This window comes from Salvelinus alpinus, chromosome 31, assembly GCF_045679555.1.
Source record: "Salvelinus alpinus chromosome 31, SLU_Salpinus.1, whole genome shotgun sequence".
NCBI classification, from domain to species: Eukaryota; Metazoa; Chordata; class Actinopteri; order Salmoniformes; family Salmonidae; genus Salvelinus; species Salvelinus alpinus.
The window spans coordinates 26,567,585-26,593,329 of record NC_092116.1 but is presented as its reverse complement, the minus strand read 5'-3'; the positions used below and the strand labels follow the sequence as shown (position 1 = coordinate 26,593,329).

At 44.5% G+C, this 25,745-nt stretch overlaps 1 protein-coding gene across 12 annotated transcripts in view; it reads left to right on the top strand.

Moving 5' to 3' along the window:
* The first annotated feature begins 2,778 nt into the window (after positions 1 to 2,778).
* The window catches only part of LOC139561485 (phosphatidylinositol-binding clathrin assembly protein-like), a 78,867-nt gene continuing 55,900 nt past the window's right edge, over positions 2,779 to 25,745 (top strand). For 4 of the 12 annotated variants that reach the window (XM_071378621.1, XM_071378619.1, XM_071378618.1 and 1 more), the window contains exons 1-2: positions 2,780 to 4,024; positions 18,107 to 18,249. In XM_071378621.1, the coding sequence (XP_071234722.1) occupies positions 3,895 to 4,024; positions 18,107 to 18,249 (273 nt within the window). In that variant the 5' untranslated portion in view covers positions 2,780 to 3,894. Of the gene's footprint in view, positions 4,025 to 18,106; positions 18,250 to 25,745 lie in introns of all 12 variants that reach the window. The other 8 variants (XM_071378620.1, XM_071378617.1, XM_071378624.1 and 5 more) reach the window with 3 other exon arrangements.

The following is a 25,745-nucleotide window of genomic DNA, read 5'->3' as shown; positions in this document are numbered from 1 at the left end:
AGAGCTTTACATCCAACACTGTTCTACCTGCCTATACCAAACAGCATCACAGACTGCTTTTGACACTTCAATTAAATAAATACTTAATGGAGAAATTTCAAGTGTTAATATGTCAGATGCGTAATTCTCTTCAATAGTGTGTCAATCAATCAAGTGTCATTATGTTAATATTGTTGACATATAACAGAGAAACATAATTGGGCTATTCAGTCGTGAGAGACAGCTACCTATGAAGACACATTTCAGTTGAATAGGACTAAAGCTGACTGCTGCTGCTACTGCTTGTTGCCATGGGCTACTGGTTCACATCTAGTTGCCATGGAAAAAATTATACTCTAGTGCCGCTAGATGGCGATGTCCTCAAACTGTTTTGGGGAGAATGTAACTTTGAAATAGAATGTAACTTTGAAATAGAATGTAACTTTGAAATAGAATGGAACTTTGAAATAGAATGGAACTTTGAAATAGAATGGAACTTTGAAATAGAATGGAACTTTGGAACATTGAAAGAGGAAGAGCAAAGAACATTTGACATTTGTTTGATACATTTTTCTATTGGATGAGTTACAGTTCATATAAGGAAATCAGTCAATTGAAATAAATAAATTAGGCCCTAATCTATGTATTTCACATGACCCACCCGAGCCAGGCCTAGCCAACCAGAATGAGTTTTTCCCCACAAAAGGGCTTCATTACAGACAAAAATACTCCTCAGTTTCATCAGCTGTCCGGGTGGCTAGTCTCAAACGATCCCGCAGGTGAAGAAGCCGGGTGTGGAGGTCCTGGGCTGGCGTGGTTACACATGGTGTGCGGTTGCGAGGCCGGATGGATGTGCTGCCAAATTCTCTAAAATTAAGTTGGAGGCGGCTTATGGTAAAGAAATCAACATTTAATTCTCTGGCAACAGCTCTGGTGGACATTGCTGCATGCCAATTGCACACTCCCTCAGAATCTGCGAAATCTTTGGCATTGTGTTGTGACAAAACTGCATATTTTAGTGGCCTTTATTCTCCCCAGCACAAGGTGCACCTGTGTTATGATCATGCTCTTTAATCCCCTTCTTGTTATGCCACACCTGTCAGTCAGGTGGATGGATTATCTTGGCAAATGAGAAATGCTCACTAACAGGGATGTAAAAAAAATTGTGCACAGAATTTGAAGAGAAATAATCATATGGAACATTTCCGGGATCTTTTATTTCAGCTCATGAAAGACTGGACCAACATTTCACGTTTATATTTTTGTTCCGTATATTTATAGGTGTGTTTTGAAATACATGTTTGTAATTACCGGTGATATGGCCTTATTTTATGACTATAACTACTCAATGTTTTTTGGAGAGTTCAGCAGACACTCTTATCCAGAGCAACTGAGTGAATATATTTTCATATATATATATATTTTTAATTGTCTCCCTTGAGAATCAAACCCACAAGCCTGGTGTTGCAAACACCGTGCTCTACCAGCTGAGCCACACGGGGCTGGAAACAACGAACCACGTGTGTTGTTTTGAAAGGAACATGAATATCATCATTCATTAATGTGTATGAGGACTAATGTGTACATGTGTGAATGTGCACGTAATATTCAGAAGAAAACCGTTGCTTGCACCACCCCTCCTGACCACTTCCTCTAACTACAAAGACGGAATGTGGTTCGTCGCTTCTCATACATGCACTTCCTGGAAAATGATTTATCTGCCACACACCTCTATGCTGTTTTTCACCCCCCCCCCCCCTCTCCTCCACCCTACAATGTTGATCCTAGATCTGCAGAACGATCGATATTTGGCTGGAATGTACCTGACACAGAGACACTTTCTAATGTGTACTCGAACACAGCCCTACATTGGGTTAGTCTATGCAATCCAGGTCAAACGCTGTGTGTGTGTGTGCGCGCGTGCATGTGTGCGTTCGTGTGTGTGTTTGAGCAAACGCTTTGAGGTTCATTCTGAAACCATGGTTTCTATCTCATCATCATCATCATCATCAGGACTTTGAACTCTTAACTAGGGCATTGTAAAAGTAAGAGGTGGCCTGATAAGGGAAGGGAAAACATCTCATTTAAGCCCATAAACTATATGGTTAAGCCACTGCTATAGCCTACGTTGTAGGCAGTCTAGAAGTAATAACGACGATATACTACTGTATAAGCCCTATATTCAGTATTCCTACATCTCCTGATATTGTCAGGCAAAAATAAACAGTGACTTTAAATTAATGATGATCATCATACAGTATAAATAGACACATGCCTTCAGTAGTGAAGTAGCCTATGGCAGGAGCAGAATGGGTTTCATTATAGGAAAACATCTATTACAGGCTATCGCCTAATTTATTGCATCTACTGTGAAATACCACCGGGGGAAATTACCTTGAGCGTTGTCATATATTTTGTGCGCACGTCGTACAGATGGAAGGCAGGCAGGCAGGCTAATAATAATGCACATCATTGTCCTTCTCAGGATTTTTAGGCACACAATGTTCCATAATCGGAGCGCGAGAGTCAATCAAGGACACCGAGTTTGAGAAATAATTTAATACGACCTTAAATTTGTAAATATTACATTGTTAAAATCACATATACAGCGGATAAATTAGCTTGAATAACAATTTATTCAATGAATAAAAACATTGTAAATGGCTGTGGAGTTTTTAAAAACAAATAAAACAACGTTCATTTCGGTATTAGTCTTAGACATGCCATGACCATCGGCACATTTCTACCTTAAATTTCCGACACAGTCCAGGTCCCATCCAATCAACTATTTCTCAGATCAGCTGATTTCAACGCTGCCATTTTGTCCGCGGTAGTAGGCAGGCAGCAAGTGGAGCCAAGCCCCTACATATTCAAGAAGACTTGAATAATACAAAAGACGACGATATGAGTTGGATGTCAAGGCTCAGTGGTTTCTGAGTTTTTGTTTGTTTGTTTGTTGTTGTTGCCAATTTCATGGATATATCGGACCAAATACGTTAAATTCAGGTGTTCCTCTCCGAGACTCGGAGGAAGCAGGGTTAAGACAGGACGTACACTAGGTAGCTAGCTGGTGTGGTGTTAGCAGGAAGGCTAGCCAACTGGCTGCTGTCTTGTATCCGTCTACATCTAGCCTCAAGCTCAAGACAAGTTGGGAAGTTTGACAGTTTCACTTTGCCCATTTTCGTTCGTTATATTTCGCTCGAAACCAAGGGACTGGTCTGTTCGAGGTAGCCTAAACACACAAAACGTCAGTGGAAGTTGAATCTGAAGAAGGATTTAATTGTAGTGAACGTTTTGTTAGTAACTGTTAGTTAGCTTGGCTAAACTGTGATCATAATTCAGGGCGCATAGTTATCTCGCCAGTGGGCTCTGGTCTTGTTAATTGACCGTAGGTATCCAGCTACCTAGCGATGTTTATATGTAGCCAGCAAGCTGACATTTCTGTTTACAAATTGCATAGTGGGACACATTCCTGGTTCGAATGCAGAAACGGAAATATTAGCTAACACAAACTAGTTTACTTGTTATATGTCAACGTTTTTTTTTTTTACTATACAGAATACCTTGTTAATGATAGGTAACGTTAACTAGCTAGATAATTGTTAACTAATTTGCTTATTCAAGACATTATAACATATTGTTTGTCCGGATTTTTAGCCAGCCAGTTGGCAGCTGAACCACCAGGTTTGAGGTTGCAACAAATACCTAAAATTTGTCTGACATTTTTCAACGATACTGGCCTAGGACGTCATACCACTTTTTTTTTTTAACGGAACCGATTGACGTGGCCTGAAACCTCCACACTCTTGCCATCACTGGTGTTACGCACGTCAGCTAATATCCAATCGTTGGACATTGTGTGTGTTTATCATCTAAATAATCGTTGTGAGTTTTGTAGCGAAACAGTGAAACACAATGTCAGGACAGTCTATAACGGATCGCTTCGCAGCGGCACAGCACAGCATGACCGGGTCTTCTATCGGTAAAGCCGTGTGCAAGGCCACGACGCACGAAGTCAGCGGCCCCAAGAAGAAACACCTTGATTGTGAGTATTTGTGTGGGTGGGGGGGGGACTGTCTGCCTGTCTCTGTCTACTGTCAATCCTCATGTTTCTTGTCTGTCTGTTAGCCCTTGATCATGACTCTCAGTTCCATTACATTACACATAAGAGTCATTTGGAAGAAGGCGTCTTCTGTATGGGGGGAGTTTTGTTAAGAGCCCTGACGGTTGGTCTGAACATTTAAAACTCATCTATTGCGGTATGGTTTTGAAGCACCAAACGGTTAAATGGATACACACCTTTTTATGGAGTTAGTGTTCCCACACTGCCATGTCTCCATGTCACAGCGCGTTGACAGAAGACTTAGGTACCACCTGTGTTAATTGGATATCTAGCATGCGCCAAACACCTGTGTGTAACGGAATAAGGCTGTGTTTAACAGAAGGCCGTCAGAAATGTGTTGTCACTGAGAAATCCTGTTGGCTGCAACTGTGATGATGCCCGTTAAAACAGTCTATAGTAAGTGTATATTTAGCGCTTGTGAAATTATTTACAGGACTTTATGTTGCTAGAAACGTATTGCAGTTGAGAATCAATTCACATTTAGATGGAGTCCTTGGACCTTAAGGAGTAATGGTGGCTCCTTAAGAGTACATCTTTGGGTGAGTCTGTGTGTTTAGATCAAAACCAAACATACCTGCTATCAAAACCAAACATACCGGTACTGTAGCTATTTCGCTACAGTGTTGAATTCCATCACACTGTAGTCACTTCCTTAACTAGAATTACATTGTAGACAGTAGCCTAGCAGACGTTGTCAGTGAATTTCTGTGGATGTTGCGTCCTCCTACTGTCTCTGTCTGGACAGTGCATACTGGTTATGAATTTATTAATAAGATGATCATGAGTAGTGCTTTCCAAGGTCCAGCTGACTGACGTCATTGTGCCTGACTTACCATGCTGCCGTTCCTGGTCACGGCACTATGATGGTCATGAGATTATTTTTGTACCCTCTCATGTTCACTGACAAAATTCCAGTGACATGTATGGCATTTTATCTGCAAAAAAAAAAATGTTCTGCTGGGACAGAAAAGTTGAAATGAGAACTTGATGCCTATTTATTTTCCAGTGGCCATTGTTGGTTACTGTCTAATGTGAAGGGACTGAAGGTCGTTGAGGAAGCGGCGTTGATGAAAGTCAAGTTCAAGTGTCCCTGTCTGATGGAGATAATGAGTCAAGACTAGATCGGAGACAATACATTAAACAGGAAGTTACATCTGCTCTGCAGCTGTTACAATGCTTAGGAGTTCATTATGGTGTTGTCATAACTAGGGTTGTATCATAACTGCTGTCCCTACACTACTCAGCTCTTACAATGCATAGGATTGCATTATGGTGGGGTGACAGATAAAACATTATTTAGTCCTAAAGGAGGCCTGGCTAAAGCCAAAATGTCATAAATATGCCAACGTTGATCACATACATATTTCTCAATTATGCTTTTAGATATAAATGTCATATGTGTTAACAATCCTGCCTCCTAAAGAATTATTCAATGGATTACATTTTGTGAAAATCTCCCAAATCATACTATTTTGTTTGTTGTTGCCGTGGTTTTGTGAGGAATCACTGAATGCTGTGGTATCATTACGGGTGCTGTATCATCATTGGTGTCCCCAGTGCCAAGCTACTCTGCAACGGCTAAACAAGAGACAATGGATATCTATTTGGAACTGTTATAATGCTTAGTTTAGTACTAACAGCTGGTGTCCATATCACGGTATTGTATCATCCCCACACTGCAGGGGCTGCTGCCTGCTATCAGCCCAGGCTGACATTCACGCATCGTTGGAGAAAATAAATGGTGTTTTGAAGCCAATTAGTACTATGATTGGGACTGTCCCCCTCAATTACTCGTGGTTAGGCTCTAAGAGATGACGCCGATTCCCTCCATTTGAAGTAGGCTTATCTGTTGTCATGGTTATAGACTATATATACACACACACACTACCGTTTAAATGTTTGGTGACTTTAGAAATGTCGTTGTTTTTGAAAGAAAAGCATTTTTTTTTTGTCCATTTTTAAAATAACATCACATTGATCAGAAATACAGTGTAGACATGGTTAATAGAGGTCGACCGATTAATTGGCATGGCCGATTTTTTTTAAATTAGGGCCGGTTTCAAGTTTTCATAACAATCGGTAGTGAGGACTTGTGAGGCGTCTGTTTCTCAAACTAGACACTAATACACTTGTCCTCTTGCTCAGTTGTGCACCGAGGCCTCCCACTCCTCTCTCTATTCTGGTTAGTCAGTTTTCTCTGTTCTGTGAAGGGAGTAGTACACAGCGTTGTATGAGATCTTCAGTTTTCTGTCAATTTCTCGCATGGGATAGCCTTCATTTCTCAGAACAAGAATAGACTGAGTTTCAGAAGAAAGTGCTTTGTTTCTGTCCATTTTGAGCCTGTAATCGAACCCACAAATGCTGATGCTTCAGATACTCAACTAGTCTAAAGAAGGCCAGTTTTATTGCTTCTTTAATCAGAACAACAGTTTTCATCTGTGCTAACATATTTGCAAAAGGGTTTTCTAATGATCAAATTAGCCTTTTACAAAGATAAACTTGGATTAGCTAACACAACGTGCCATTGGAACACAGGAGTGATGGTTGCTGATAATGGGCCTCTGTACGCCTATGTAGATATTCCATTAAAAAAAAAATCTGCTTTTTCCAGCTACAATAGTCATTTAAAACATTAACAATAATTAGACTGTATTTTTCATCAATTTTATGTTAATGGCCAAAATTGTTTGCTTTTCTTTCAAAAACAAGGACATTTCTAAAGTGACCCCAAACTTTTGAACGGTAGTGTGTGTATAAACATATAGTACCAGTCAAAGTCTGGACACACCTACACATTCCAGGGTTTTTCTTTATTTTTACTATTTTCTACACTGTAGAATAATAAAGACATCAAAACTATGAAATAACACACATGGAATCATGTAGTAACCAAAAAAGTGTTAAACAAATCAAAATATGTTATATTTGAGATTATTCAAAGTAGCCACCCTTTGCCTTGACAGCTTTGCACACTTGAATTCTCTCAACCAGCTTCATGAGGTAGTCGCCTGGAATGCATTTCAATTAACAGGTGACAAGGTAGGGGTGGTATACAGAAGATAGCCCTATTTGGTAAAATACCAAGTCCATATTGTGGCAAGAACAGCTCAAATAAGCAAAGAGAAACGACAGTCCATTACTTTAAGACATGAAGGTCAGTCAATCTGGAAGATTTCAAGAACTTTTAACGTTTCCTCAAGTGCAGTCGCAAAAAATATCAATCGCTATGATGAAACTGGCTCTCATGAGGACCGCCACAGGAAAGGAAGACCCAGAGTTACCTCTGCTGCAGAGGACAAGTTCATTAGAGTTAACAGCCTCAAATTGCAGCCCAAATAAATGCTTCACACACTTCAAGTAACAGACACATCTTAACATCAACTGTTCAGAGGAGACTGCGTGAATCAGGCCTTCGTGGTCAAATTGCTGCAAAGAAACCACTACTAAAGGACAAAGAAGAGACTTGCTTAGGCCAAACACGAGCAATGGACATTAGACCTGTGGAAATCTGTCCTTTTGGTCTGAGGAGTCCAAATTTGAGAATTTTTGGTTCCATCCACTGTGTCTTTGTGAGACGCAGAGTAGGTGAACGGATGATCTCTGCATGTGTGGTTCCCACCGTGAAGCATGGAGGAGGAGGTGGGATTGTGTTTTGCTGGTGACACTGTCAGTGATTTATTTAGAATTCAAGGCACACTTAACCAGCGTGGTTACCACAGAATTCTGCAGCGATACGCCATCCCATGTGGTTTGTGCTTAGTGGAACTATCATTTATTTTGCAACAGGACAATGACCCAACACACCTTCAGGCTGTGTAAGGGCTATTTGACCAAGAAGGAGAGTGATGGAGTGCTGCATCAGATGACCTGGCCTCCACATTCCCCCGACCTCAACCTAATTGAGATGGTTTGGGATGAGTTGGACCGCAGAGTGAAGGAAAAGCAGCCAACAAGTACTCAGCATATGTGGGAACTCCTTCAAGACTGTTGGGAAAGCATTCCTCATGAAGCTGGTTGAGAGAATGCCAAGAGTGTGCAAAGATGTCATCAGGGAATTGGGTGGCTACATTGAATCTCAAATATAAAATATATTTTGATTTAACTTTTTGTGTTATTACGTGATTCCATATGTGTTATTTCATAGTTTTTATATCTTCACTATTGTTCTACAATGTAGAAAATAGTAAAAATAAAGAAAAATCCTTGAATGAGTAGTTGTCTAAACTTTTGATTGTATCTGTACACCATTGGTTATAACTGGTGAAGTACTGCGTGTGATTTCTGAGGCTTTATTTAGGCTGGTCTATCGGGTCTATCTATTTATTTAGGCTGGTCTATCGGGTCTATCTATTTATTTAGGCTGGTCTATCGGGTCTATCTATTTATTTAGGCTGGTCTATCGGGTCTATCTATTTATTTAGGCTGGTCTATCGGGTCTATCTATTTATTTAGGCTGGTCTATCGGGTCTATCTATTTATTTAGGCTGGTCTATCTATTTATTTAGGCTGGTCTATCGGGTCTATCTATTTATTTAGGCTGGTCTATCGGGTCTATCTATTTATTTAGGCTGGTCTATCGGGTCTATCTCTTTATTTAGGCTGGTCTATCGGGTCTATCTATTTATTTAGGCTGGTCTATCGGGTCTATCTATTTATTTAGGCTGGTCTATCGGGTCTATCTATTTATTTAGGCTGGTCTATCGGGTCTATCTATTTATTTAGGCTGGTCTATCGGGTCTATCTATTTATTTAGGCTGGTCTATCGGGTCTATCTATTTATTTAGGCTGGTCTATCGGGTCTATCTATTTATTTAGGCTGGTCTATCGGGTCTATCTATTTATTTAGGCTGGTCTATCGGGTCTATCTATTTATTTAGGCTGGTCTATCGGGTCTATCTATTTATTTAGGCTGGTCTATCTATTTATTTAGGCTGGTCTATCGGGTCTATCTATTTATTTAGGCTGGTCTATCGGGTCTATCTATTTATTTAGGCTGGTCTATCGGGTCTATCTATTTATTTAGGCTGGTCTATCGGGTCTATCTATTTATTTAGGCTGGTCTATCGGGTCTATCTATTTATTTAGGCTGGTCTATCGGGTCTATCTATTTATTTAGGCTGGTCTATCGGGTCTATCTATTTATTTAGGCTGGTCTATCGGGTCTATCTCTTTATTTAGGCTGGTCTATCGGGTCTATCTCTTTATTTAGGCTGGTCTATCGGGTCTATCTATTTATTTAGGCTGGTCTATCGGGTCTATCTATTTATTTAGGCTGGTCTATCGGGTCTATCTATTTATTTAGGCTGGTCTATCGGGTCTATCTATTTATTTAGGCTGGTCTATCGGGTCTATCTATTTATTTAGGCTGGTCTATCGGGTCTATCTATTTATTTAGGCTGGTCTATCGGGTCTATCTATTTATTTAGGCTGGTCTATCGGGAAGGATCTTTTATGTTACATCAACTAGCAGGAAATTTGGTTCTGGTTGCAGAGATGACGTATCCTAGCTGTTGCTAAAGGGAAAACACAGCGGATGTGGGTCCAGTTAAACAAATATGCCTTTATAAACAGGAAGTAGTCTAATATAGCAGCAAACATGCCGAGCTGTAGGCCTACTGTGCACTCCCATTGGAAAAAGGTCATACCTGATGGGGCAGGGTCCCGGTATACTACAAAGCAGGGTTCCGGTATACTACAAAGCAGGGTCCCGGTATACTACAAAGCAGGGTCCCGGTATACTACAAAGCAGGGTCCCGGTATACTACAAAGCAGGGTCCCGGTATACTACAAAGCAGCTAACGCCTAAATATTATTTTGTAATTTTTTTCATAAAAAAATGAGCTTGAAGTGGACATGGTGTAATTGATCATAAAAAAAAACTAAAACACATATCTAAGTTTAGCTTTAAAAACAAATAATAAATGAACCAGTAAATCAATAGTAATTTCTGCTTTTCAAAGTTAGCAACTATCAACCAATTTGTTCTGAGACAGGTGTCTTTGTCTGCTACTCTGCCGACACAGCCTTGCCTGGCATGAGGCCTAGTTGTCATGGTTATTTTGTGGAAGTTGTGACATTTAAACCCAATCCTTTCCTAATACTTTCGTGCTGTTGTCATGGCGGCCAAGAGTCACAGAACCGAGCCACCGGTTGGTTGAAACAGCGGTTAGTTCCAGACAGGACCTAGCCTAATTCTGCCCCTTCTGAGTTAGGGTTTGACTCGTTCATAGGGCTAATTCAGTGGAACATCCCCATATGAGAGGAGAATTCACCTTAGACGCTCCACAATGGGTAAATAATGTTTCCGTGTTTGCTCACTGTAGCCTAGGTCATCGTCAGGCTTGAGTAAAGTCTAGCCCTACCGCTCACGTACTGTTTGCGTTTCAGAATGTCCACACACTAATTTAAGATTGACATCGTGAGGTGACATTTTTTTTTTTTTTAAAGCCATTTTTACTCAACTAGGACTTCTAAAATATGCTGCCAAACCTTGAGACTGTCCCAAATGACACCGTAGTCCTTGTATATTGCACTTCAAAGGGGTTGGGTTAACTGTGGAAGACCACATTTCAGGTGAAGGCATTCAGTTGGACAACTGACTAGGTATCCTTTTCTTTGTAGTGGACTATAAAGGAAATAGGGGGCTGTTTTGGACACAGCTACAGGCTAGCTCGAGTCCACTACTAATACAGTTTATCATCCACAAAGGAAACAGGGGTTGTGTGTGTGTGGTAGTGTGTGTGTGTGTGTGGCTATTGCAACACTTTGTTAACAGAAGAGGGTAACATTGGTTCCCATGCAGCGTAGATGGATTACTAATGGCTATAATACGTGAACAATTGCTATTGTGATTAATTGCAAAGAAAACCTGTCTGTAGAGTCCCCGTCCTCACCTTAACCTGTCTGTAGTGTCCCCGTCCTCACCTTAACCTGTCTGTAGAGTCCCCGTCCTCACCTTAACCTGTCTGTAAACCAGCTGACAGTCGGTCTCGCTGTGGAGCCAGCTTTTAGTGAGCAGCCTAGTGCTGGACCCTCGAGACAGTGGAAAAACGCTTTCAAATAGTTTGGAAAAAGTATAGTGCTCTGTAGTCGAGTCAAGTGTGTGCATGTCTTTGCAAGAGTTTCTGTGTAGTGGACTCTGAATATAAGGTGTGTGTGTTTCTGGGAGCTCTGTGTGTGTGGAACATTTTAGCACTCCTGTCCTCTACAGGTATTTTTAGCCTGGCTGGCTGGGTCCTTTGGCAATGTCTGTCGGCTTGTTGTGTACATACCTTCACTCCCCTGGTTCTCTCTCTGTCTCACTCTGCTGGATTCACACCACCATTGGACAGACTACAGATAAAGTTGTCTAAAGGGAGAACGAAGGAGAGGGAGTCTACAAGGCTAGCTAGTAGGAATCTCCAGAGGGAGAGAATGGAAGACTCTACATGGCTGGCTCTGCAGCTCTGGATTCACACCACCATGGAGCAGACTACTGCTGTATTCTACCGTAGTCGAAAGGGGAGGAATTTGAGAGCGAGATCTACCTACCAAGAGTGAGCCAGGAACCTGGGTGGCTGGTCCCATCTGGCAATATAACCCTATTGACTATGATCTAAAATGGGAAAACTGATCCTAGATCAGGCGTGGTTTCTCTTGGTTTGGCCTAAAGTCAAGTCGGCTTTATTCACATCGTAGGCGTCATTAGATTTGAATGCACTTGATTCAGTTGGATTGTTAGGCAGTACAGAACCGTAGTGGCTGCAGTTCAGGATGGTTTGGCTGCTTTCTCAGTAGGTCCAGGCTCTAGTTTCCATTGTGTGTGTGTGTGAGATATCCTTTTGATATATCAGAACTGAAAATAGAGGATTCACCTCAAGCAAATCATTTGACTAGAGCCTGTCTGGAGGTGGAATTTTTGGTTTTGGAACTAAAGGAATCTTTCCAATTCCCATTGTGATGTGGAGGAATTGTAGAATCCCCTTCGACGCCGACGTGGTTCCTAAACTCGGATCACGATCCTGCCTTGGTCACCATGAGAACAGAGACTGTCATCTGAAACAGGGAAAGACGGAGTGTCACGGAGGAGACAAAGGGAGAAGGAAAAAAACGATGTAACTGTCTACTCTTTATATAGCTATTTATACACCTTCTGCCATCTCTACCCCCCCTCTTTCTCTCTCTGTTCATGCAGAGGAATTCTCTTTTTGGTAAACCCACCATCGTGTGTCAGGCAGGCAGCAGAAGATTAGAGGATATACAAGGTGCTCCTCTTCAGTCTTCCCCCCCCCCCGTCCTCCATCTTTAGGTTGTATACATGTACACATCTGTGTTCTATTTTGTTGTACAGATCATATGGCAGATTAGCATGCCTTTTTTATAGCTCTGCAAGGCGGAGGAGGGAGGCGGGTGTAAGGCAAGGAGAGCCGACCCCAGCAAGGAGGCTGGCAGCTGGGCCAGATGTAGTCTGTCTTCCCCTGTCTGGCTGGACCACCTGGCGCCTAGTGCTCCCCCTCTCCACCTGCTCACGTCCTACTTCCTACAGCTGGCAGCACTCTGTTCCCCCTCCATCTCTCCTTCTAGGTCAGGTTTTCTACGTTGTGGCTGACCTACAGTGTGCAGTTATCTCAGTTATCTCGAGGGCTGCATCTCTCAATGGTCTTGAACAGGCCTCGTCTTCTAGATTTGACTGGGCGTATACGTTATACAGGAATGTTTCCTACTAGAGGCTTGAAATACTTCCACTGATGGAGACTCACTTGACTGACTTCATGTCCATTGAGAGGCCTAGCTATCCTTTCTGTCCAGTTGTTGTTTGCTTGGTCTCTCTCACCCCACCACAGTCCCATCCCTCTCCGAGCCTAGTGTGTGGTGATGAGGTAAGAGCCCTAAGCTCAGGCCGGTACCAGGAGCTCCTCATTACGGCGACTGACCAGTGCAACCCAGAGGGCGAAGGTCATGCCAGCCCTGCTGAATGGAACAATGGTGCTGTGTGCATTGGAACACACACACACACACACACTAGAACACAGAGCGGCTGTCTGTCAACTCTGAGAAGGACAGATGAGATCACCGCTCATGCCCTCTTTATCGCTCATTGTCCATCTCTCACTGAATCTCTCTAGAATCTCTGGTGTTCTAGAATGTCTTTGGACTTCTGGAATCCCTCCGTGTTCTAAAATATCTTTGTAAAATCTCCCAGAATTGTACCATGATATTAGGAGTGTTTGTGTTACACATTGCCATGGTGTGTAGGGAGCCACACACTAAGTCTAGCTGGTGTGTGGGTTTTCACAGCCACTCTCAAACATGGCTGATGGCCAGTAAGACAGGGAGGAGAGGGTGAAGAGAGGAGTTGTTCAGCCCTGCGTGGTCAGGGTTTCTGCAGATTGCAGGCTGGATAAGATGGGATCCACCACCACCACGCCCCAAATGGAGCCAGCCTCTCCTCACACTGCAGTTCTCCCTCGTCTCTCCCTCGTCTCTCCCTCGTCTCTCCCTCGTCTCTCTCTCTCCGTCTCTCCCCGTCCCTCTGTCTCCGTCTCTCCCCGTCCCTCTGTCTCCGTCTCTCCCCGTCCCTCTGTCTCCGTCTCTCCCCGTCCCTCTGTCTCCGTCTCTCCCCGTCCCTCTGTCTCTCTCTCCCCGTCCCTCGTCTCTCCCTCGTCTCTCCCTCGTCTCTCCCTCGCTCCCTCGTCTCTGTCTCTCCGTCTCTCCCCGTCCCTCTCTCTCCGTCTCTCCCCGTCCCTCTGTCTCCGTCTCTCCCCGTCCCTCTGTCTCCGTCTCTCCCCGTCCCTCTGTCTCCGTCTCTCCCCGTCCCTCTGTCTCCGTCTCTCCCCGTCCCTCTGTCTCTCTCTCTCCCCGTCCCTCTGTCTCTCTCTCTCTTCTGTCTCTCCACCTCCCCCCCTCTCTATTCTCTCTCCCCCCTCTCTATTCTCTCTCTCCCCCCCTCTCTATTCTCTCTCCCCCCCTCTCCATTCTCTCTCTCCCCCCCTCTCTATTCTCTCTCTCCCCCCTCTCTATTCTCTCTCCCCCCTCTCTATTCTCTCTCCCCCCTCTCTATTCTCTCTCTCTCTATTCTCTCTCTCTCCCCCCCTCTCTATTCTCTCTCTCTCCCCCCTCTCTCTCTCGCCGTTTAAGACAACTGACTGTGATCAAGGGCATCCAAATGTGTTTCCACTCCCTTTGATTAAGTCAGCACATATCCACTACATTACAGCAGAGAGACACACACACACACACACGTGTGTGCATAGACACATTCTCACACACACACGCCACACACAGGTGGGGAGAGACTGGGATGACAGTGCGAGACTGGGGGGGAGAAGGTACAGAAATCTGAAATTGGTTTTGTTAAACATGTCTGGCTCTGCTGCGTATAAACAGAAACCTGCTCTGGGAAAGAGTGGTCCCATGTTTTATTACTAACTATGAACCGGGTGGTTCCAGACCTGAATGCTGATTGGCTGAAAGCTGTGTTATACCACAGGTATGACAAAACATTTATTTTTACTGTTCTAATTACATTGGTAACCAGTTTATGATAGCAATAATGCACCTCTGGGGGGGTTATGGTATATGGCCAATATACCACGGCTAGGGCTATTCTTAAACACGGCGCAATGCGGATTACAGCCTGGACACAGCCCTTAGTCGTGGTATATTGGCCAAATACCACAACCCCCCCCGAGGTGCCTTATTGCTATTATAAACTGGGTACCAGTAAAAATACATGTTTTGTCATACCTGTGGTATACGGTCTGATATACCACGGCTGTCAGCCAATTAGCATTCAGCGCTCGAACCACCCAGTTTATAATGGCTGTTATACCACACCCCCTCTGGCCTTATTGCTTAAATATTAATCTTCGTATCACACTGAAATCCTAATGTAGCCTGGCCCCATTGTCCAATAACCATGTTAATATGAGACAGACGAATGAATTGGTGTTTCCAAAGTTACCAGGGGGGTGTGTGTAGTCTGTACGCTGTTGAACTAAAGAAGTAGGGATTTAGGAGAGCGAGGGGGAGGAGACTGCGTGGGGAAGAATACAATTCAAATAATCCACATTCACTTGTCGCGGTGGACAAGTACTAATGGGTGGCCATTAGGACTGACCCCATTTAGGCAACTGGTCGATTATTTGGTCGTTAGGCTGTTGGTCGACCCCGAGAGTTCTTTAGTCAGTGTGATGCATACGTGTGTCACGTAGAGAGAGCAAGGAACAGGGAATGTTTTAACCTGATCAAATGAGGGATTTCGGTAACAGAACTATTCAGTTTAGAAATGGCTGTAATTATGTTACAGCTTCAGCAATACAGACAGATGAACCCTGGTGGTCACTATATCAGGGAGGAGGGAGATGAACCCTGGTGGTCACTACATCAGGGAGGAGGGAGATGAACCCTGGTGGTCACTACATCAGGGGGAGGAGGGAGATGAACCCTGGTGGTCACTACATCAGGGAGGAGAGAGATGAACCCTGGTGGTCACTACATCAGGGAGGAGAGAGATGAACCCTGGTGGTCACTACATCAGAGAGGAGGGAGATGAACCCTGGTGGTCACTACATCAGGAAGGAGAGAGATGAACCCTGGTGGTCACTACATCAGGGAGGAGAGAGATGAACCCTGGTGGTCACTACATCAGAGAGGAGAGAGATGAACCCTGGTGGTCACTACATCAGGGAGGAGAGAGATGAACCCTGGTGGTCACTACATCAGAGAGGAGGGAGATGAACCCTGGTGGTCACTACATCAGGGAGGAGAGAGATGAACCCTGGTGGTCACTACATCAGGGAGGAGGGAGATGAACCCTGGTGGTCACTACATCAGGGAGGAGGGAGATGAACCCTGGTGGTCACTACATCAGGGAGGAGAGAGATGAACCCTGGTGGTCACTACATCAGGGAGGAGAGAGATGAACCCTGGTGGTCACTACATCAGGGAGGAGAGAGATGAACCCTGGTGGTCACTACATCAGGGAGGAGAGAGATGAACCCTGGTGGTCACTACATCAGGGAGGAGAGAGATGAACCCTGGTGGTCACTACATCAGGGAGGAGGGAGATGAACCCTGGTGGTCACTACATCAGGGAGGAGAGAGATGAACCCTGGTGGTCACTACATCAGGGAGGAGAGAGATGAACCCTGGTGGTCACTACATCAGGGAGGAGAGAGATGAACCCTGGTGGTCACTACATCAGGGAGGAGAGAGATGAACCCTGGTGGTCACTACATCAGGGAGGAGAGAGATGAACCCTGGTGGTCACTACATCAGGGAGGAGAGAGATGAACCCTGGTGGTCACTACATCAGGGAGGAGAGAGATGAACCCTGGTGGTCACTACATCAGGGAGGAGAGAGATGAACCCTGGTGGTCACTACATCAGGGAGGAGAGAGATGAACCCTGGTGGTCACTACATCAGGGAGGAGAGAGATGAACCCTGGTGGTCACTACATCAGGGAGGAGAGAGATGAACCCTGGTGGTCACTACATCAGGGAGGAGAGAGATGAACCCTGGTGGTCACTACATCAGGGAGGAGAGAGATGAACCCTGGTGGTCACTACATCAGGGAGGAGAGAGACAGAGAGATGAACCCTGGTGGTCACTACATCAGGGAGGAGAGAGATGAACCCTGGTGGTCACTACATCAGGGAGGAGAGAGATGAACCCTGGTGGTCACTACATCAGGGAGGAGAGAGATGAACCCTGGTGGTCACTACATCAGGGAGGAGAGAGATGAACCCTGGTGGTCACTACATCAGGGAGGAGATAGATGAACCCTGGTGGTCACTACATCAGGGAGGAGGGAGATGAACCCTGGTGGTCACTACATCAGGGAGGAGAGAGATGAACCCTGGTGGTCACTACATCAGAGAGGAGGGAGATGAACCCTGGTGGTCACTACATCAGGGAGGAGAGAGATGAACCCTGGTGGTCACTACATCAGAGAGGAGGGAGATGAACCCTGGTGGTCACTACATCAGGGAGGAGAGAGACAGAGAGATGAACCCTGGTGGTCACTACATCAGGGAGGAGAGAGATTAACCCTGGTGGTCACTACATCAGGGAGGAGAGAGATGAACCCTGGTGGACACTACATCAGGGAGGAGAGAGATGAACCCTGGTGGTCACTACATCAGGGAGGAGAGAGATGAACCCTGGTGGTCACTACATCAGGGAGGAGAGAGACAGAGAGATGAACCCTGGTGGTCACTACATCAGGGAGGAGAGAGACAACAGGTGCTAGTCACACGGTCAGTGGTTGTTTGATCCCGGCACAATCAAATCAATTGCTGGTCAGACTCCCGCTAATCATTTGTGTCTTAATTATTTAATCAACCGGTGTGCTTAAAGTATCAGACAAGCTCAGGGAATATAGTTGATTTGATTAAAACACATAGAGAGACCCTATCTATGGAAAAAGACATGTTTTAAAAATGTGATTGGTCGAAAGATGACTCTTGGTCGGCCAATGTGTTTTTTTTAGTCGGGGACGGCCCTAGTGGCCGTGAAAGGTGTTGTTTTGGTGCAAACTAAGGAGACGTGTGAGCAGAGTGATGATACAATAAGCATAGTGTCAATAGAATTGTCTAAATGGACCAGTCGATGTGGAACAGGATGTTGCTTTATAGGGCTGGGACCAGACCAGTATCGTGGTACTCATTAGTATCACAGCAAGGAAAACCGCTCCAATGTTGGAAACAAACATCATTATGTTGTCATCCAGAGTCAGTTTTACCACCTACAGTACAGTTTGTACCAGTCTAGGCTAGAGGTCGACCTCTAGTCTAGACTATATGTTTGTCTCTGGACTCGCCGCCCCGCGTGTGTGTGTTCCTTTTCCTGAAATGACCCCGTTCGTCCTTCATTTTGAACTTGCATGCAGTTCCACTGTCACACCACTGTGAGTGTGTATCTGAGAGTTGTCTTTGATTTCCCCATCTAATCTGCATACAGGCCCTGATCTCCTCTCTCGTGTCCGTCTGTCTGTCTGTTTTAACTCTGTCTGTCTCCTCCAGACCTGATCCACTGCACCAGTGAGATGAACGTGTCGGTCCCCCAGCTGGCTGACACACTATTTGAGAGGACAGCCAATAGCAGCTGGGTGGTGGTCTTCAAAGCTCTGATCGCTACACACCACCTTATGATGTATGGCAATGAGGTCAGTGAAAACACACACACACGGACTCACGCACGCACACACACACGGACTCACACACGGACTCACACACGGACTCACACACACGGACTCACACACGGACTCACACACACGGACTCACACACACGGACACACGGACACGGACGCATACACACACACGGACCCACGGACACGGACGCACGGACACGCACACACACACGGACGCACGCACGCACGGACGCACGCACACACACACACACACACACACACACACACACACACACACACACACACACACACGGATTCACGCACGCACACACACAGACTCACACACTCCCAAATGCCTTCCATAGTGTTCTCAGTGAGCTGCCTCCATTTTAAATGTAGTCTAGGCCTGCAGGATGTGTTCCTGGTAATGTTCTATTTGACAAGAGGGGAGAACAACCGCTGTACTGATGATGATTACTACAGCTACTTTGACTGTTTCAACTCTGTGATGAAAGGGGACCGGACCTTGTCACCTTAGTTTAGCAAGAAGCACATTTCCACATATGAGGATGATGTAACCAACCATTCTTGTTGCTTTTCTTTTTACCTTACGATGTTGATTCTAAGAAGTCCTCTGCCCAGAGAAGGAGAGAGGAGGGACAAGGAGAGAGGAGGGACAAGGAGAGAGGAGGGACAAGGAGAGAGGAGGGACAAGGAGAGAGGAGGGACAAGGAGAGAGGAGGGACAAGGAGAGAGGAGGGACAAGGAGAGAGGAGGGACAAGGAGAGAGGAGGGACAAGGAGAGAGGAGGGACAAGGAGAAAGATGGAGCAGGAGAGGGAGAAAGATGGAGCAGGAGAGGGGGAACCAGGAGAGGGAGAGAGAAGGAGCGAGAGAGGGGGGAGAGGGAGAAAGATGGAGCAAGAGAGAGAGAGATCAAAGGAATGAACCAGGGAGAAAGAGGGAGAGCTTTATCCCAGTCTCCATTCCATAGTGTTGGTCTTGATTGGATCGGTTGGCAGCACTGTGTTGTCGAGTGTAGTTTTAGTCCAACTACCCAGTATCAATACTCCGTTAATTCTTCACCCAGGGTTTATCCTATAGACCTGTCAAGCTTTTCTATCGCTCCTTCTCTCTCGTGAGAGGGAGCACGCTCTCTTTCTCTCTTTCAGTCTTTGTCTTTTTCTTTCCTCTCTCATCTCTACCCACTCTCTTTCTTCTATCTCCTATTTTTCTCCTCTCCCCTCTCTTCCCCCTCTCGTCTCTTTCTCTTTCCTTTCTCTTCTCTTTCGCTTCTCTCTCTCATTCTCGCTGTTTCTCTCAGTATCAATACCCTATCCGATCTTCACCTGTACCTTTCTCTCTTCAGCTCTGCCAAGAAACAGTTCTTTGGAGACTACGTTGTTATGCAGAATGTAATAGTCTATCGTTCTAGATCAACGGTGTTTTCCTGTTGTACATGGACATGTACAGTTGAAGTCAGAAGTTTACATACACTTGGGTTGGAGTCATTAAAACTCGTTTTTCAACCACTCCACAAATTTCTTGTTAATGCAACCGCTGTCAGATTTCAAAAATCTTTACGACAAAACACAATATTCAATCATCTGAAAACAGCGTTCAGCCACAAAAGCAAGCCATACAGTTACCCGCCAAAATTGTGCAGTCAACAAAACTCATAAAAAGCATTTTTTTATTTTTATTTTATTTTTTATTTCACCTTTATTTAACCAGGTAGGCTAGTTGAGAACAAGTTCTCATTTGCAACTGCGACCTGGCCAAGATAAAGCATAGCAGTGTGAACAGACAACACAGAGTTACACATGGAGTAAACAATAAACAAGTCAATAACATGGTAGAAAAAAAGAGAATCTATATACAATGTGTGCAAAAGGCATGAGGTAGGCAATAAATCGAATAATTACAATTTAGCAGATTAACACTGGAGTGATAAATCATCAGATGATCATGTGCAAGAAGAGATACTGGTGTGCAAAAGAGCAGAAAAGTAAATAAATAAAAGCAGTATGGGGGGTGAGGTAGGTAAATTGGGTGGGTAGTTTACAGATGGACTATGTACAGCTGCAGCGATCGGTTAGCTGCTCGGATAGCAGATTTTTAAAGTTGTTGAGGGAGATAAAAGTCTCCAACTTCAGAGATTTTTGCAATTCGTTCCAGTCGCAGGCAGCAGAGAACTGGAAGGAAAGGCGTCCAAATGAGGTTTTAGCTTTAGGGATGATCAGTGAGATACACCTGCTGGAGCGCGTGCTGCGGGTGGGTGTAGCCATCGTGACCAGTGAACTGAGATAAGGCGGCACTTTACCTAGCATAGCCTTGTAGATGACCTGGAGCCAGTGGGTCTGACGACGAACATGTAGCGAGGGCCAGCCGACTAGGGCATACAGGTCGCAGTGGTGGGTCGTATAAGGTGCTTTAGTAACAAAACGAATGGCACTGTGATAAACTGCATCCAGTTTGCTGAGTAGAGTGTTGGAAGCTATTTTGTAGATGACATCGCCGAAGTCGAGGATCGGTAGGATAGTCAGTTTTACTAGGGTAAGTTTGGCGGCGTGAGTGAAGGAGGCTTTGTTGCGGAATAGAAAGCCGATTCTTGATTTGATTTTGGATTGGAGATTATAAATCTTCACTTACCTTTGCTGATCTTTGTCGGAATGCACTCTCAGGACTCCCACCTCCACAAGAAATGTTTGTTTTTTTCGGTAATGTCCATCATTTATGTCCAAATAGCTATTTTTGTCGCGTGTTTGGTATACAAATCCAACGTCAGGGAAGCGCGTTCACTAAAACCTGACGAAATGTCCAAAAGTTCCGTAACAGTCCGTAGAAACATGTCAAACGATGTATTGTATCAATCTTTAGAATGTTGTTAACATAAATCTTGAATAACGTTCCAACCGGAGAATTACATTGACTTCAGATGAGCGATGGAACGGAGCTCCCCCTTATGTGAACGCGCATGGTCAAAGAATGGTCACCTCATGGCAGTGGTGACTCATTACTGTGAAGGGGGGCCGAAGGAGACAGTAGAGTCATCAAAGTTCTACAGACTGTTGACATCTAGTGGAAGCCGTAGGAAGTGAAAACTCATCCATATCTCGTTGTGATTTCAATGGGAGCTTGGTTGAAAATCTACCAGCCTCAGAGTTTCCACTTTTTCTCAGGTTTTTGCCTGCCATAAGAGTTCTGTTTTACTCACAGACATAATTCAAACATTTTTAGAAACTTCAGAGTGTTTTCTATCCAATACTAATAATAATATGCATATATTAGCAACTATGACTGAGGAGCAGGCCGTTTACTCTGGGCACCTCTGTGCACCTTTCATCCAAGCTACTCAATACTGCCCCTGCAGCCATAAGAAGTTAACAAACTATAGTTTTGGCAAGTCGTTTAGGACATCTACTTCGTGCATGACACAAGTAATTTTTCTAACAATTGTTTACAGACAGATTATTTCACTTATAATTATAAAGGACCTTGTGAAGATGCTGGAGGAAACAGGTACAAAAGTATCTATATCCACAGTAAAACGAGTCCTATATCGACACAACCTGAAAAGCCACTCGGCATGGAAGAAGCCACTGCTCCAAAACCGCCATAAAAAAGCCAGACTACGGTTTGCAACTGCACATGGGGACAAATCATACTTTTTGGAGAAATGTCCTCTGGTCTGATGAAACAAAAATAGAACTGTTTGGCCATAATGACCATCGTTATGTTTGGAGGAAAAAGGGGGATGCTTGCAAGCCGAAGAACACCATCCCAAACGTGATGCACGGTGGTGGCAGAATCATGTTGTAGGGGTGCTTTGCTGCAGGAGGGACTGGTGCACTTCACATAATAGATGGCTTCATGAGGAAGGAAAGTTATGTGGATATATTGAAGCAACATCTCAAGACATCAGTCAGGAAGTTAAAGCTTGATTGCAAATGGGTCTTCCAAATGGACAAGGACCCCAAGCATACTTCCAAAGATGTGGCAACATGGCTTAAGGACAACAAAGTCAAATTATTGGAGTGGCCATCACAAAGCCCTGACCTCAATTCCATAGAACATTTTTGGGCAGAACTGAAAAAGCGTGTGCGAGCAAGGAGGCCTACAAACCTGACTCTTACACCAGCTCTGTCAGGAGGAATGGGCCAAAATCCACCCAACTTATTGTGGGAAGCTTGTGGGAAGCTTAAACAATTTAACAATTTAAAGGTAATGCTACCAAATACTAACTGAGTGTATGTAAACGTCTGACCCACTGGGAATGTGATGAAAGAAATAAAAGCTGAAATAAATCATTCTCTCTACTATTATTCTGACATTTCACCTTCTTAAAATAAAGTGGTGATCCTAACTGACCTAAAACAGGGAATTTTTACATATCAGGAATTGTGTAACTGAGTTTAAATGTATTTGGCTAAGGTGTATGTAAACTTCTGACTTCAACTGTATGTACACGCGTCGTTTGTGTGTGTGCAGTCCCAGTTATACTGAGTGTTTTGTCCCAGTCGTTTCCTGTGTGTGGTGAGTGTAGGCAGGCCGCAGTGTACCAAAACAACCAGATTACAGGAAGCCTTAGACAATGAGCAGGAGAGGGAGAACCAGGGCATCCACCCAGCCCGCCGCCTCAAGCCTCCCCTCAGGTGCTCTGGTCCTGGCCGCGGCTACTCCGGTTACTGGGCCGCCCTCCTGGGAGTCTTGAAGTCTGACTGCTGACTGTACTATACTGCACCTGAGCCTGAACAAGGTTACTCTAGAGAGGGTAGACTGGGAGAGGGTCTGCTTCCATCCCCCCCAACCCAAGGGCAAAAGAGATGGAGTTATGGAGGGCACTACAGTAAGGTCGGGGGAGGATATAGGAGTGATAGAGGATATGCTGGGAGACCGCTCCGTTGCCCAGGCTGGAGACCGCTCCGTTGCCCAGGCCGGAGGACCGCTCCGTTGCCCAGGCCGGAGGACCGCTCCGTTGCCCAGGCCCAGTACCACCCCTCCCTGGCTGGGCGGAGCGAGGACACTGATAGAATGCTTATGCTAAGCACATGTTCGGTCTCCCACCTTGAGAGAGCGAGGTATACAGATGTAGAAAGGGGGGCATAGTGAATGTGTGTGTTTTATATTTAAGCAATAAGGCACGAGAACCTGGGGATTATTGTGTGCTAACTCCCAACTAAGGGGTGTTCTTATGCCCGAGGCGAAGCCAAGGCCCTTTGGAGGGTGTTACTCTCAATAAGTCCCGGGTTCGTGGCCTTATTGCTTTCATAAAACAGTTGCCGACATGTATTAAAAAAAGTTTTCATTCAAAACGTTATTACATTGAGTTCTGAGATTCTGAAGTTGCCAGCCAAGTAGCATTGCCAGCATTGCCAGCCTAGTAGCATGGGGAAATGTTGTCTAGATTCTATTTTTCCAGGGGAGATTAACTTTATAAATTGACTGGCTGGGCTGTGAGACAGTGGATGCGTATTGATATACCTAATGAACTTGTTAATTGTTAGATTCTCATCTACTTCTGATTTACTTTTTAGCCAGTAGTTCTGAAAGCTCACAAGCTAAAATTGGTCCCCAAAAATGGTTTACTACGTCACATTGTGTGCAGATATGTGCACCACGTCATTGCTCGCTCTGCCATGTGTGTTTGACGTGCCTCTTGCTGGCTGTCACTCACATGAAGCTCATTGGTTGAACTCTAATTGTTAGGGGGCTGGCCCACGTGGGGGAAAATTAAGGGGAAACAGCGGGTTGCAGCTACCAGAAAAAGTTGTCTTCAAACTACGGGTTTTGTTGCTAATTGAGGCAAGACTGTAATTCTTCTCATGGTTTATGCATGTATGAACTACACATTGACACATCAAGCCCAGAACGGGAGGTTTAAATAAGAGTTAGTGGTCGCCAATGTTCCGGAGCATGTCTTTTAACAGGCATTACCCGGAGAATGCTGGGATTGTGGTTCTATAACTCCCAGCTATCAATCAGTTTCCATTAACACCCGGTTTCTAAACTATACTAACACTGAGTCACTTCCCTGCTGTCCCAGATACTGAATGGACCAATCTGCCTCAGTGACGTTACTAGAAGAAAGAGGTAGAGGAGGAGAGAGCGAATGGAGGGGGACAAAATGAAAAGAAAGGGAGATGGAGTGAGTCAAAGGAGAGAGAGAATGGGCCAATCTGCTTCAGTGACGCCACTGGAAGATTGTGTCGTCAATAAAACTACTAATAACCCTGGAAGGGAGAGAATAGAGGAGAGAGAGAAGGATGGGGGAGAGAAGGGAAGTGAAGGAGAGATGGAGGAGAGGGAATGAATAGAGGAGAGAGAGAGGGTGAAAAGGACAAAGCGTGAGGGAGCTGGAGAGCGACAGAGAGGAAGGCTGAGCGCTAGCAAGAGATGTAAAGAGGGTAAGAGAAGGCGGGAGTGTCAGAGGAAAAAAAATATCTGTAGAAAAGCGTTGACCGTGACTGTTGTGTCAGAGGGGAGATAGAGGAGAGCTCTGAGAATCTGTTATCACGGGTAGGTTCAAACTGACTAATGGAGGTCGCCAAGCACAATAATCTAGAGACGCATACTCAATGGTAGGATGGACACGAGGTGTGGTGGGGTGTACAGGAATGATGAATCTAAAAGGGACAACGGAGGGAGGGGTGTGCCCTTTATCTTAAAACACCCAGTCTCTGAGCTCCTGGCCCAGCCCAGCAGAATGTGCACACACACACACCAGGGCTTGACATAAAACATGTTTTAGCCACTAGTCCTTTTGACAAGGACATTTCTTTTACTTGTCCAAGCTCAAGTCGCTTATCCAAAAATACAAGACGATCTGTAACACTGTTTTTACGTTATTGAATGTTGCCATAGAGTTTTTTACCATAGAGACCGTACCATCAGACACATGTAGGCTACAATGCCTATTGGCTTCTGACGCATAGTCGAGCCTTTATCAAAATACAACTGATTTTAAGGTTCTCCTGGAGGATCTTTGGCCACCTTTTGGTAGTCTGTAAAATATTACAATTACAACCAAATACTTTTTGCATGTTTTTATGAAATAATTCCCTCCGGTGCTCAAAATGTAAGGTAGTCCCTGGGACTATTAAAGGAAAATGCATATGTCTATGGTTCCAAACAGACTCTGGGACAACAGACCCACTGCACATAAAAAAATAACAATAACAATAAAAAAATAAAATAAGCAACAAATCATACCATTTACCTTCAATATTTGAAAGTTTATTTCTGTATAAGCTCAACAATGCGCACATGGCTGCAGATGTTCCAAAATACAATTAGTGGGGAACACACTTTTCTCAAAGGCACATGCCAGCGGTTTCATCTGACAGATTAAAATATCCATTAGATGTTAAGGGGAGATCTAAAGATGCATTAACTAGCATGGGTTACTCATATGACTAGGGTTATCATTAACAATGACTGGAACAAACTACAAAAATCTCTGAAACTGGAAACACTTATCTCCCTCACTAGCTTTAAGCACCAGCTGTCAGAGCAGCTCATAGATTACTGCAC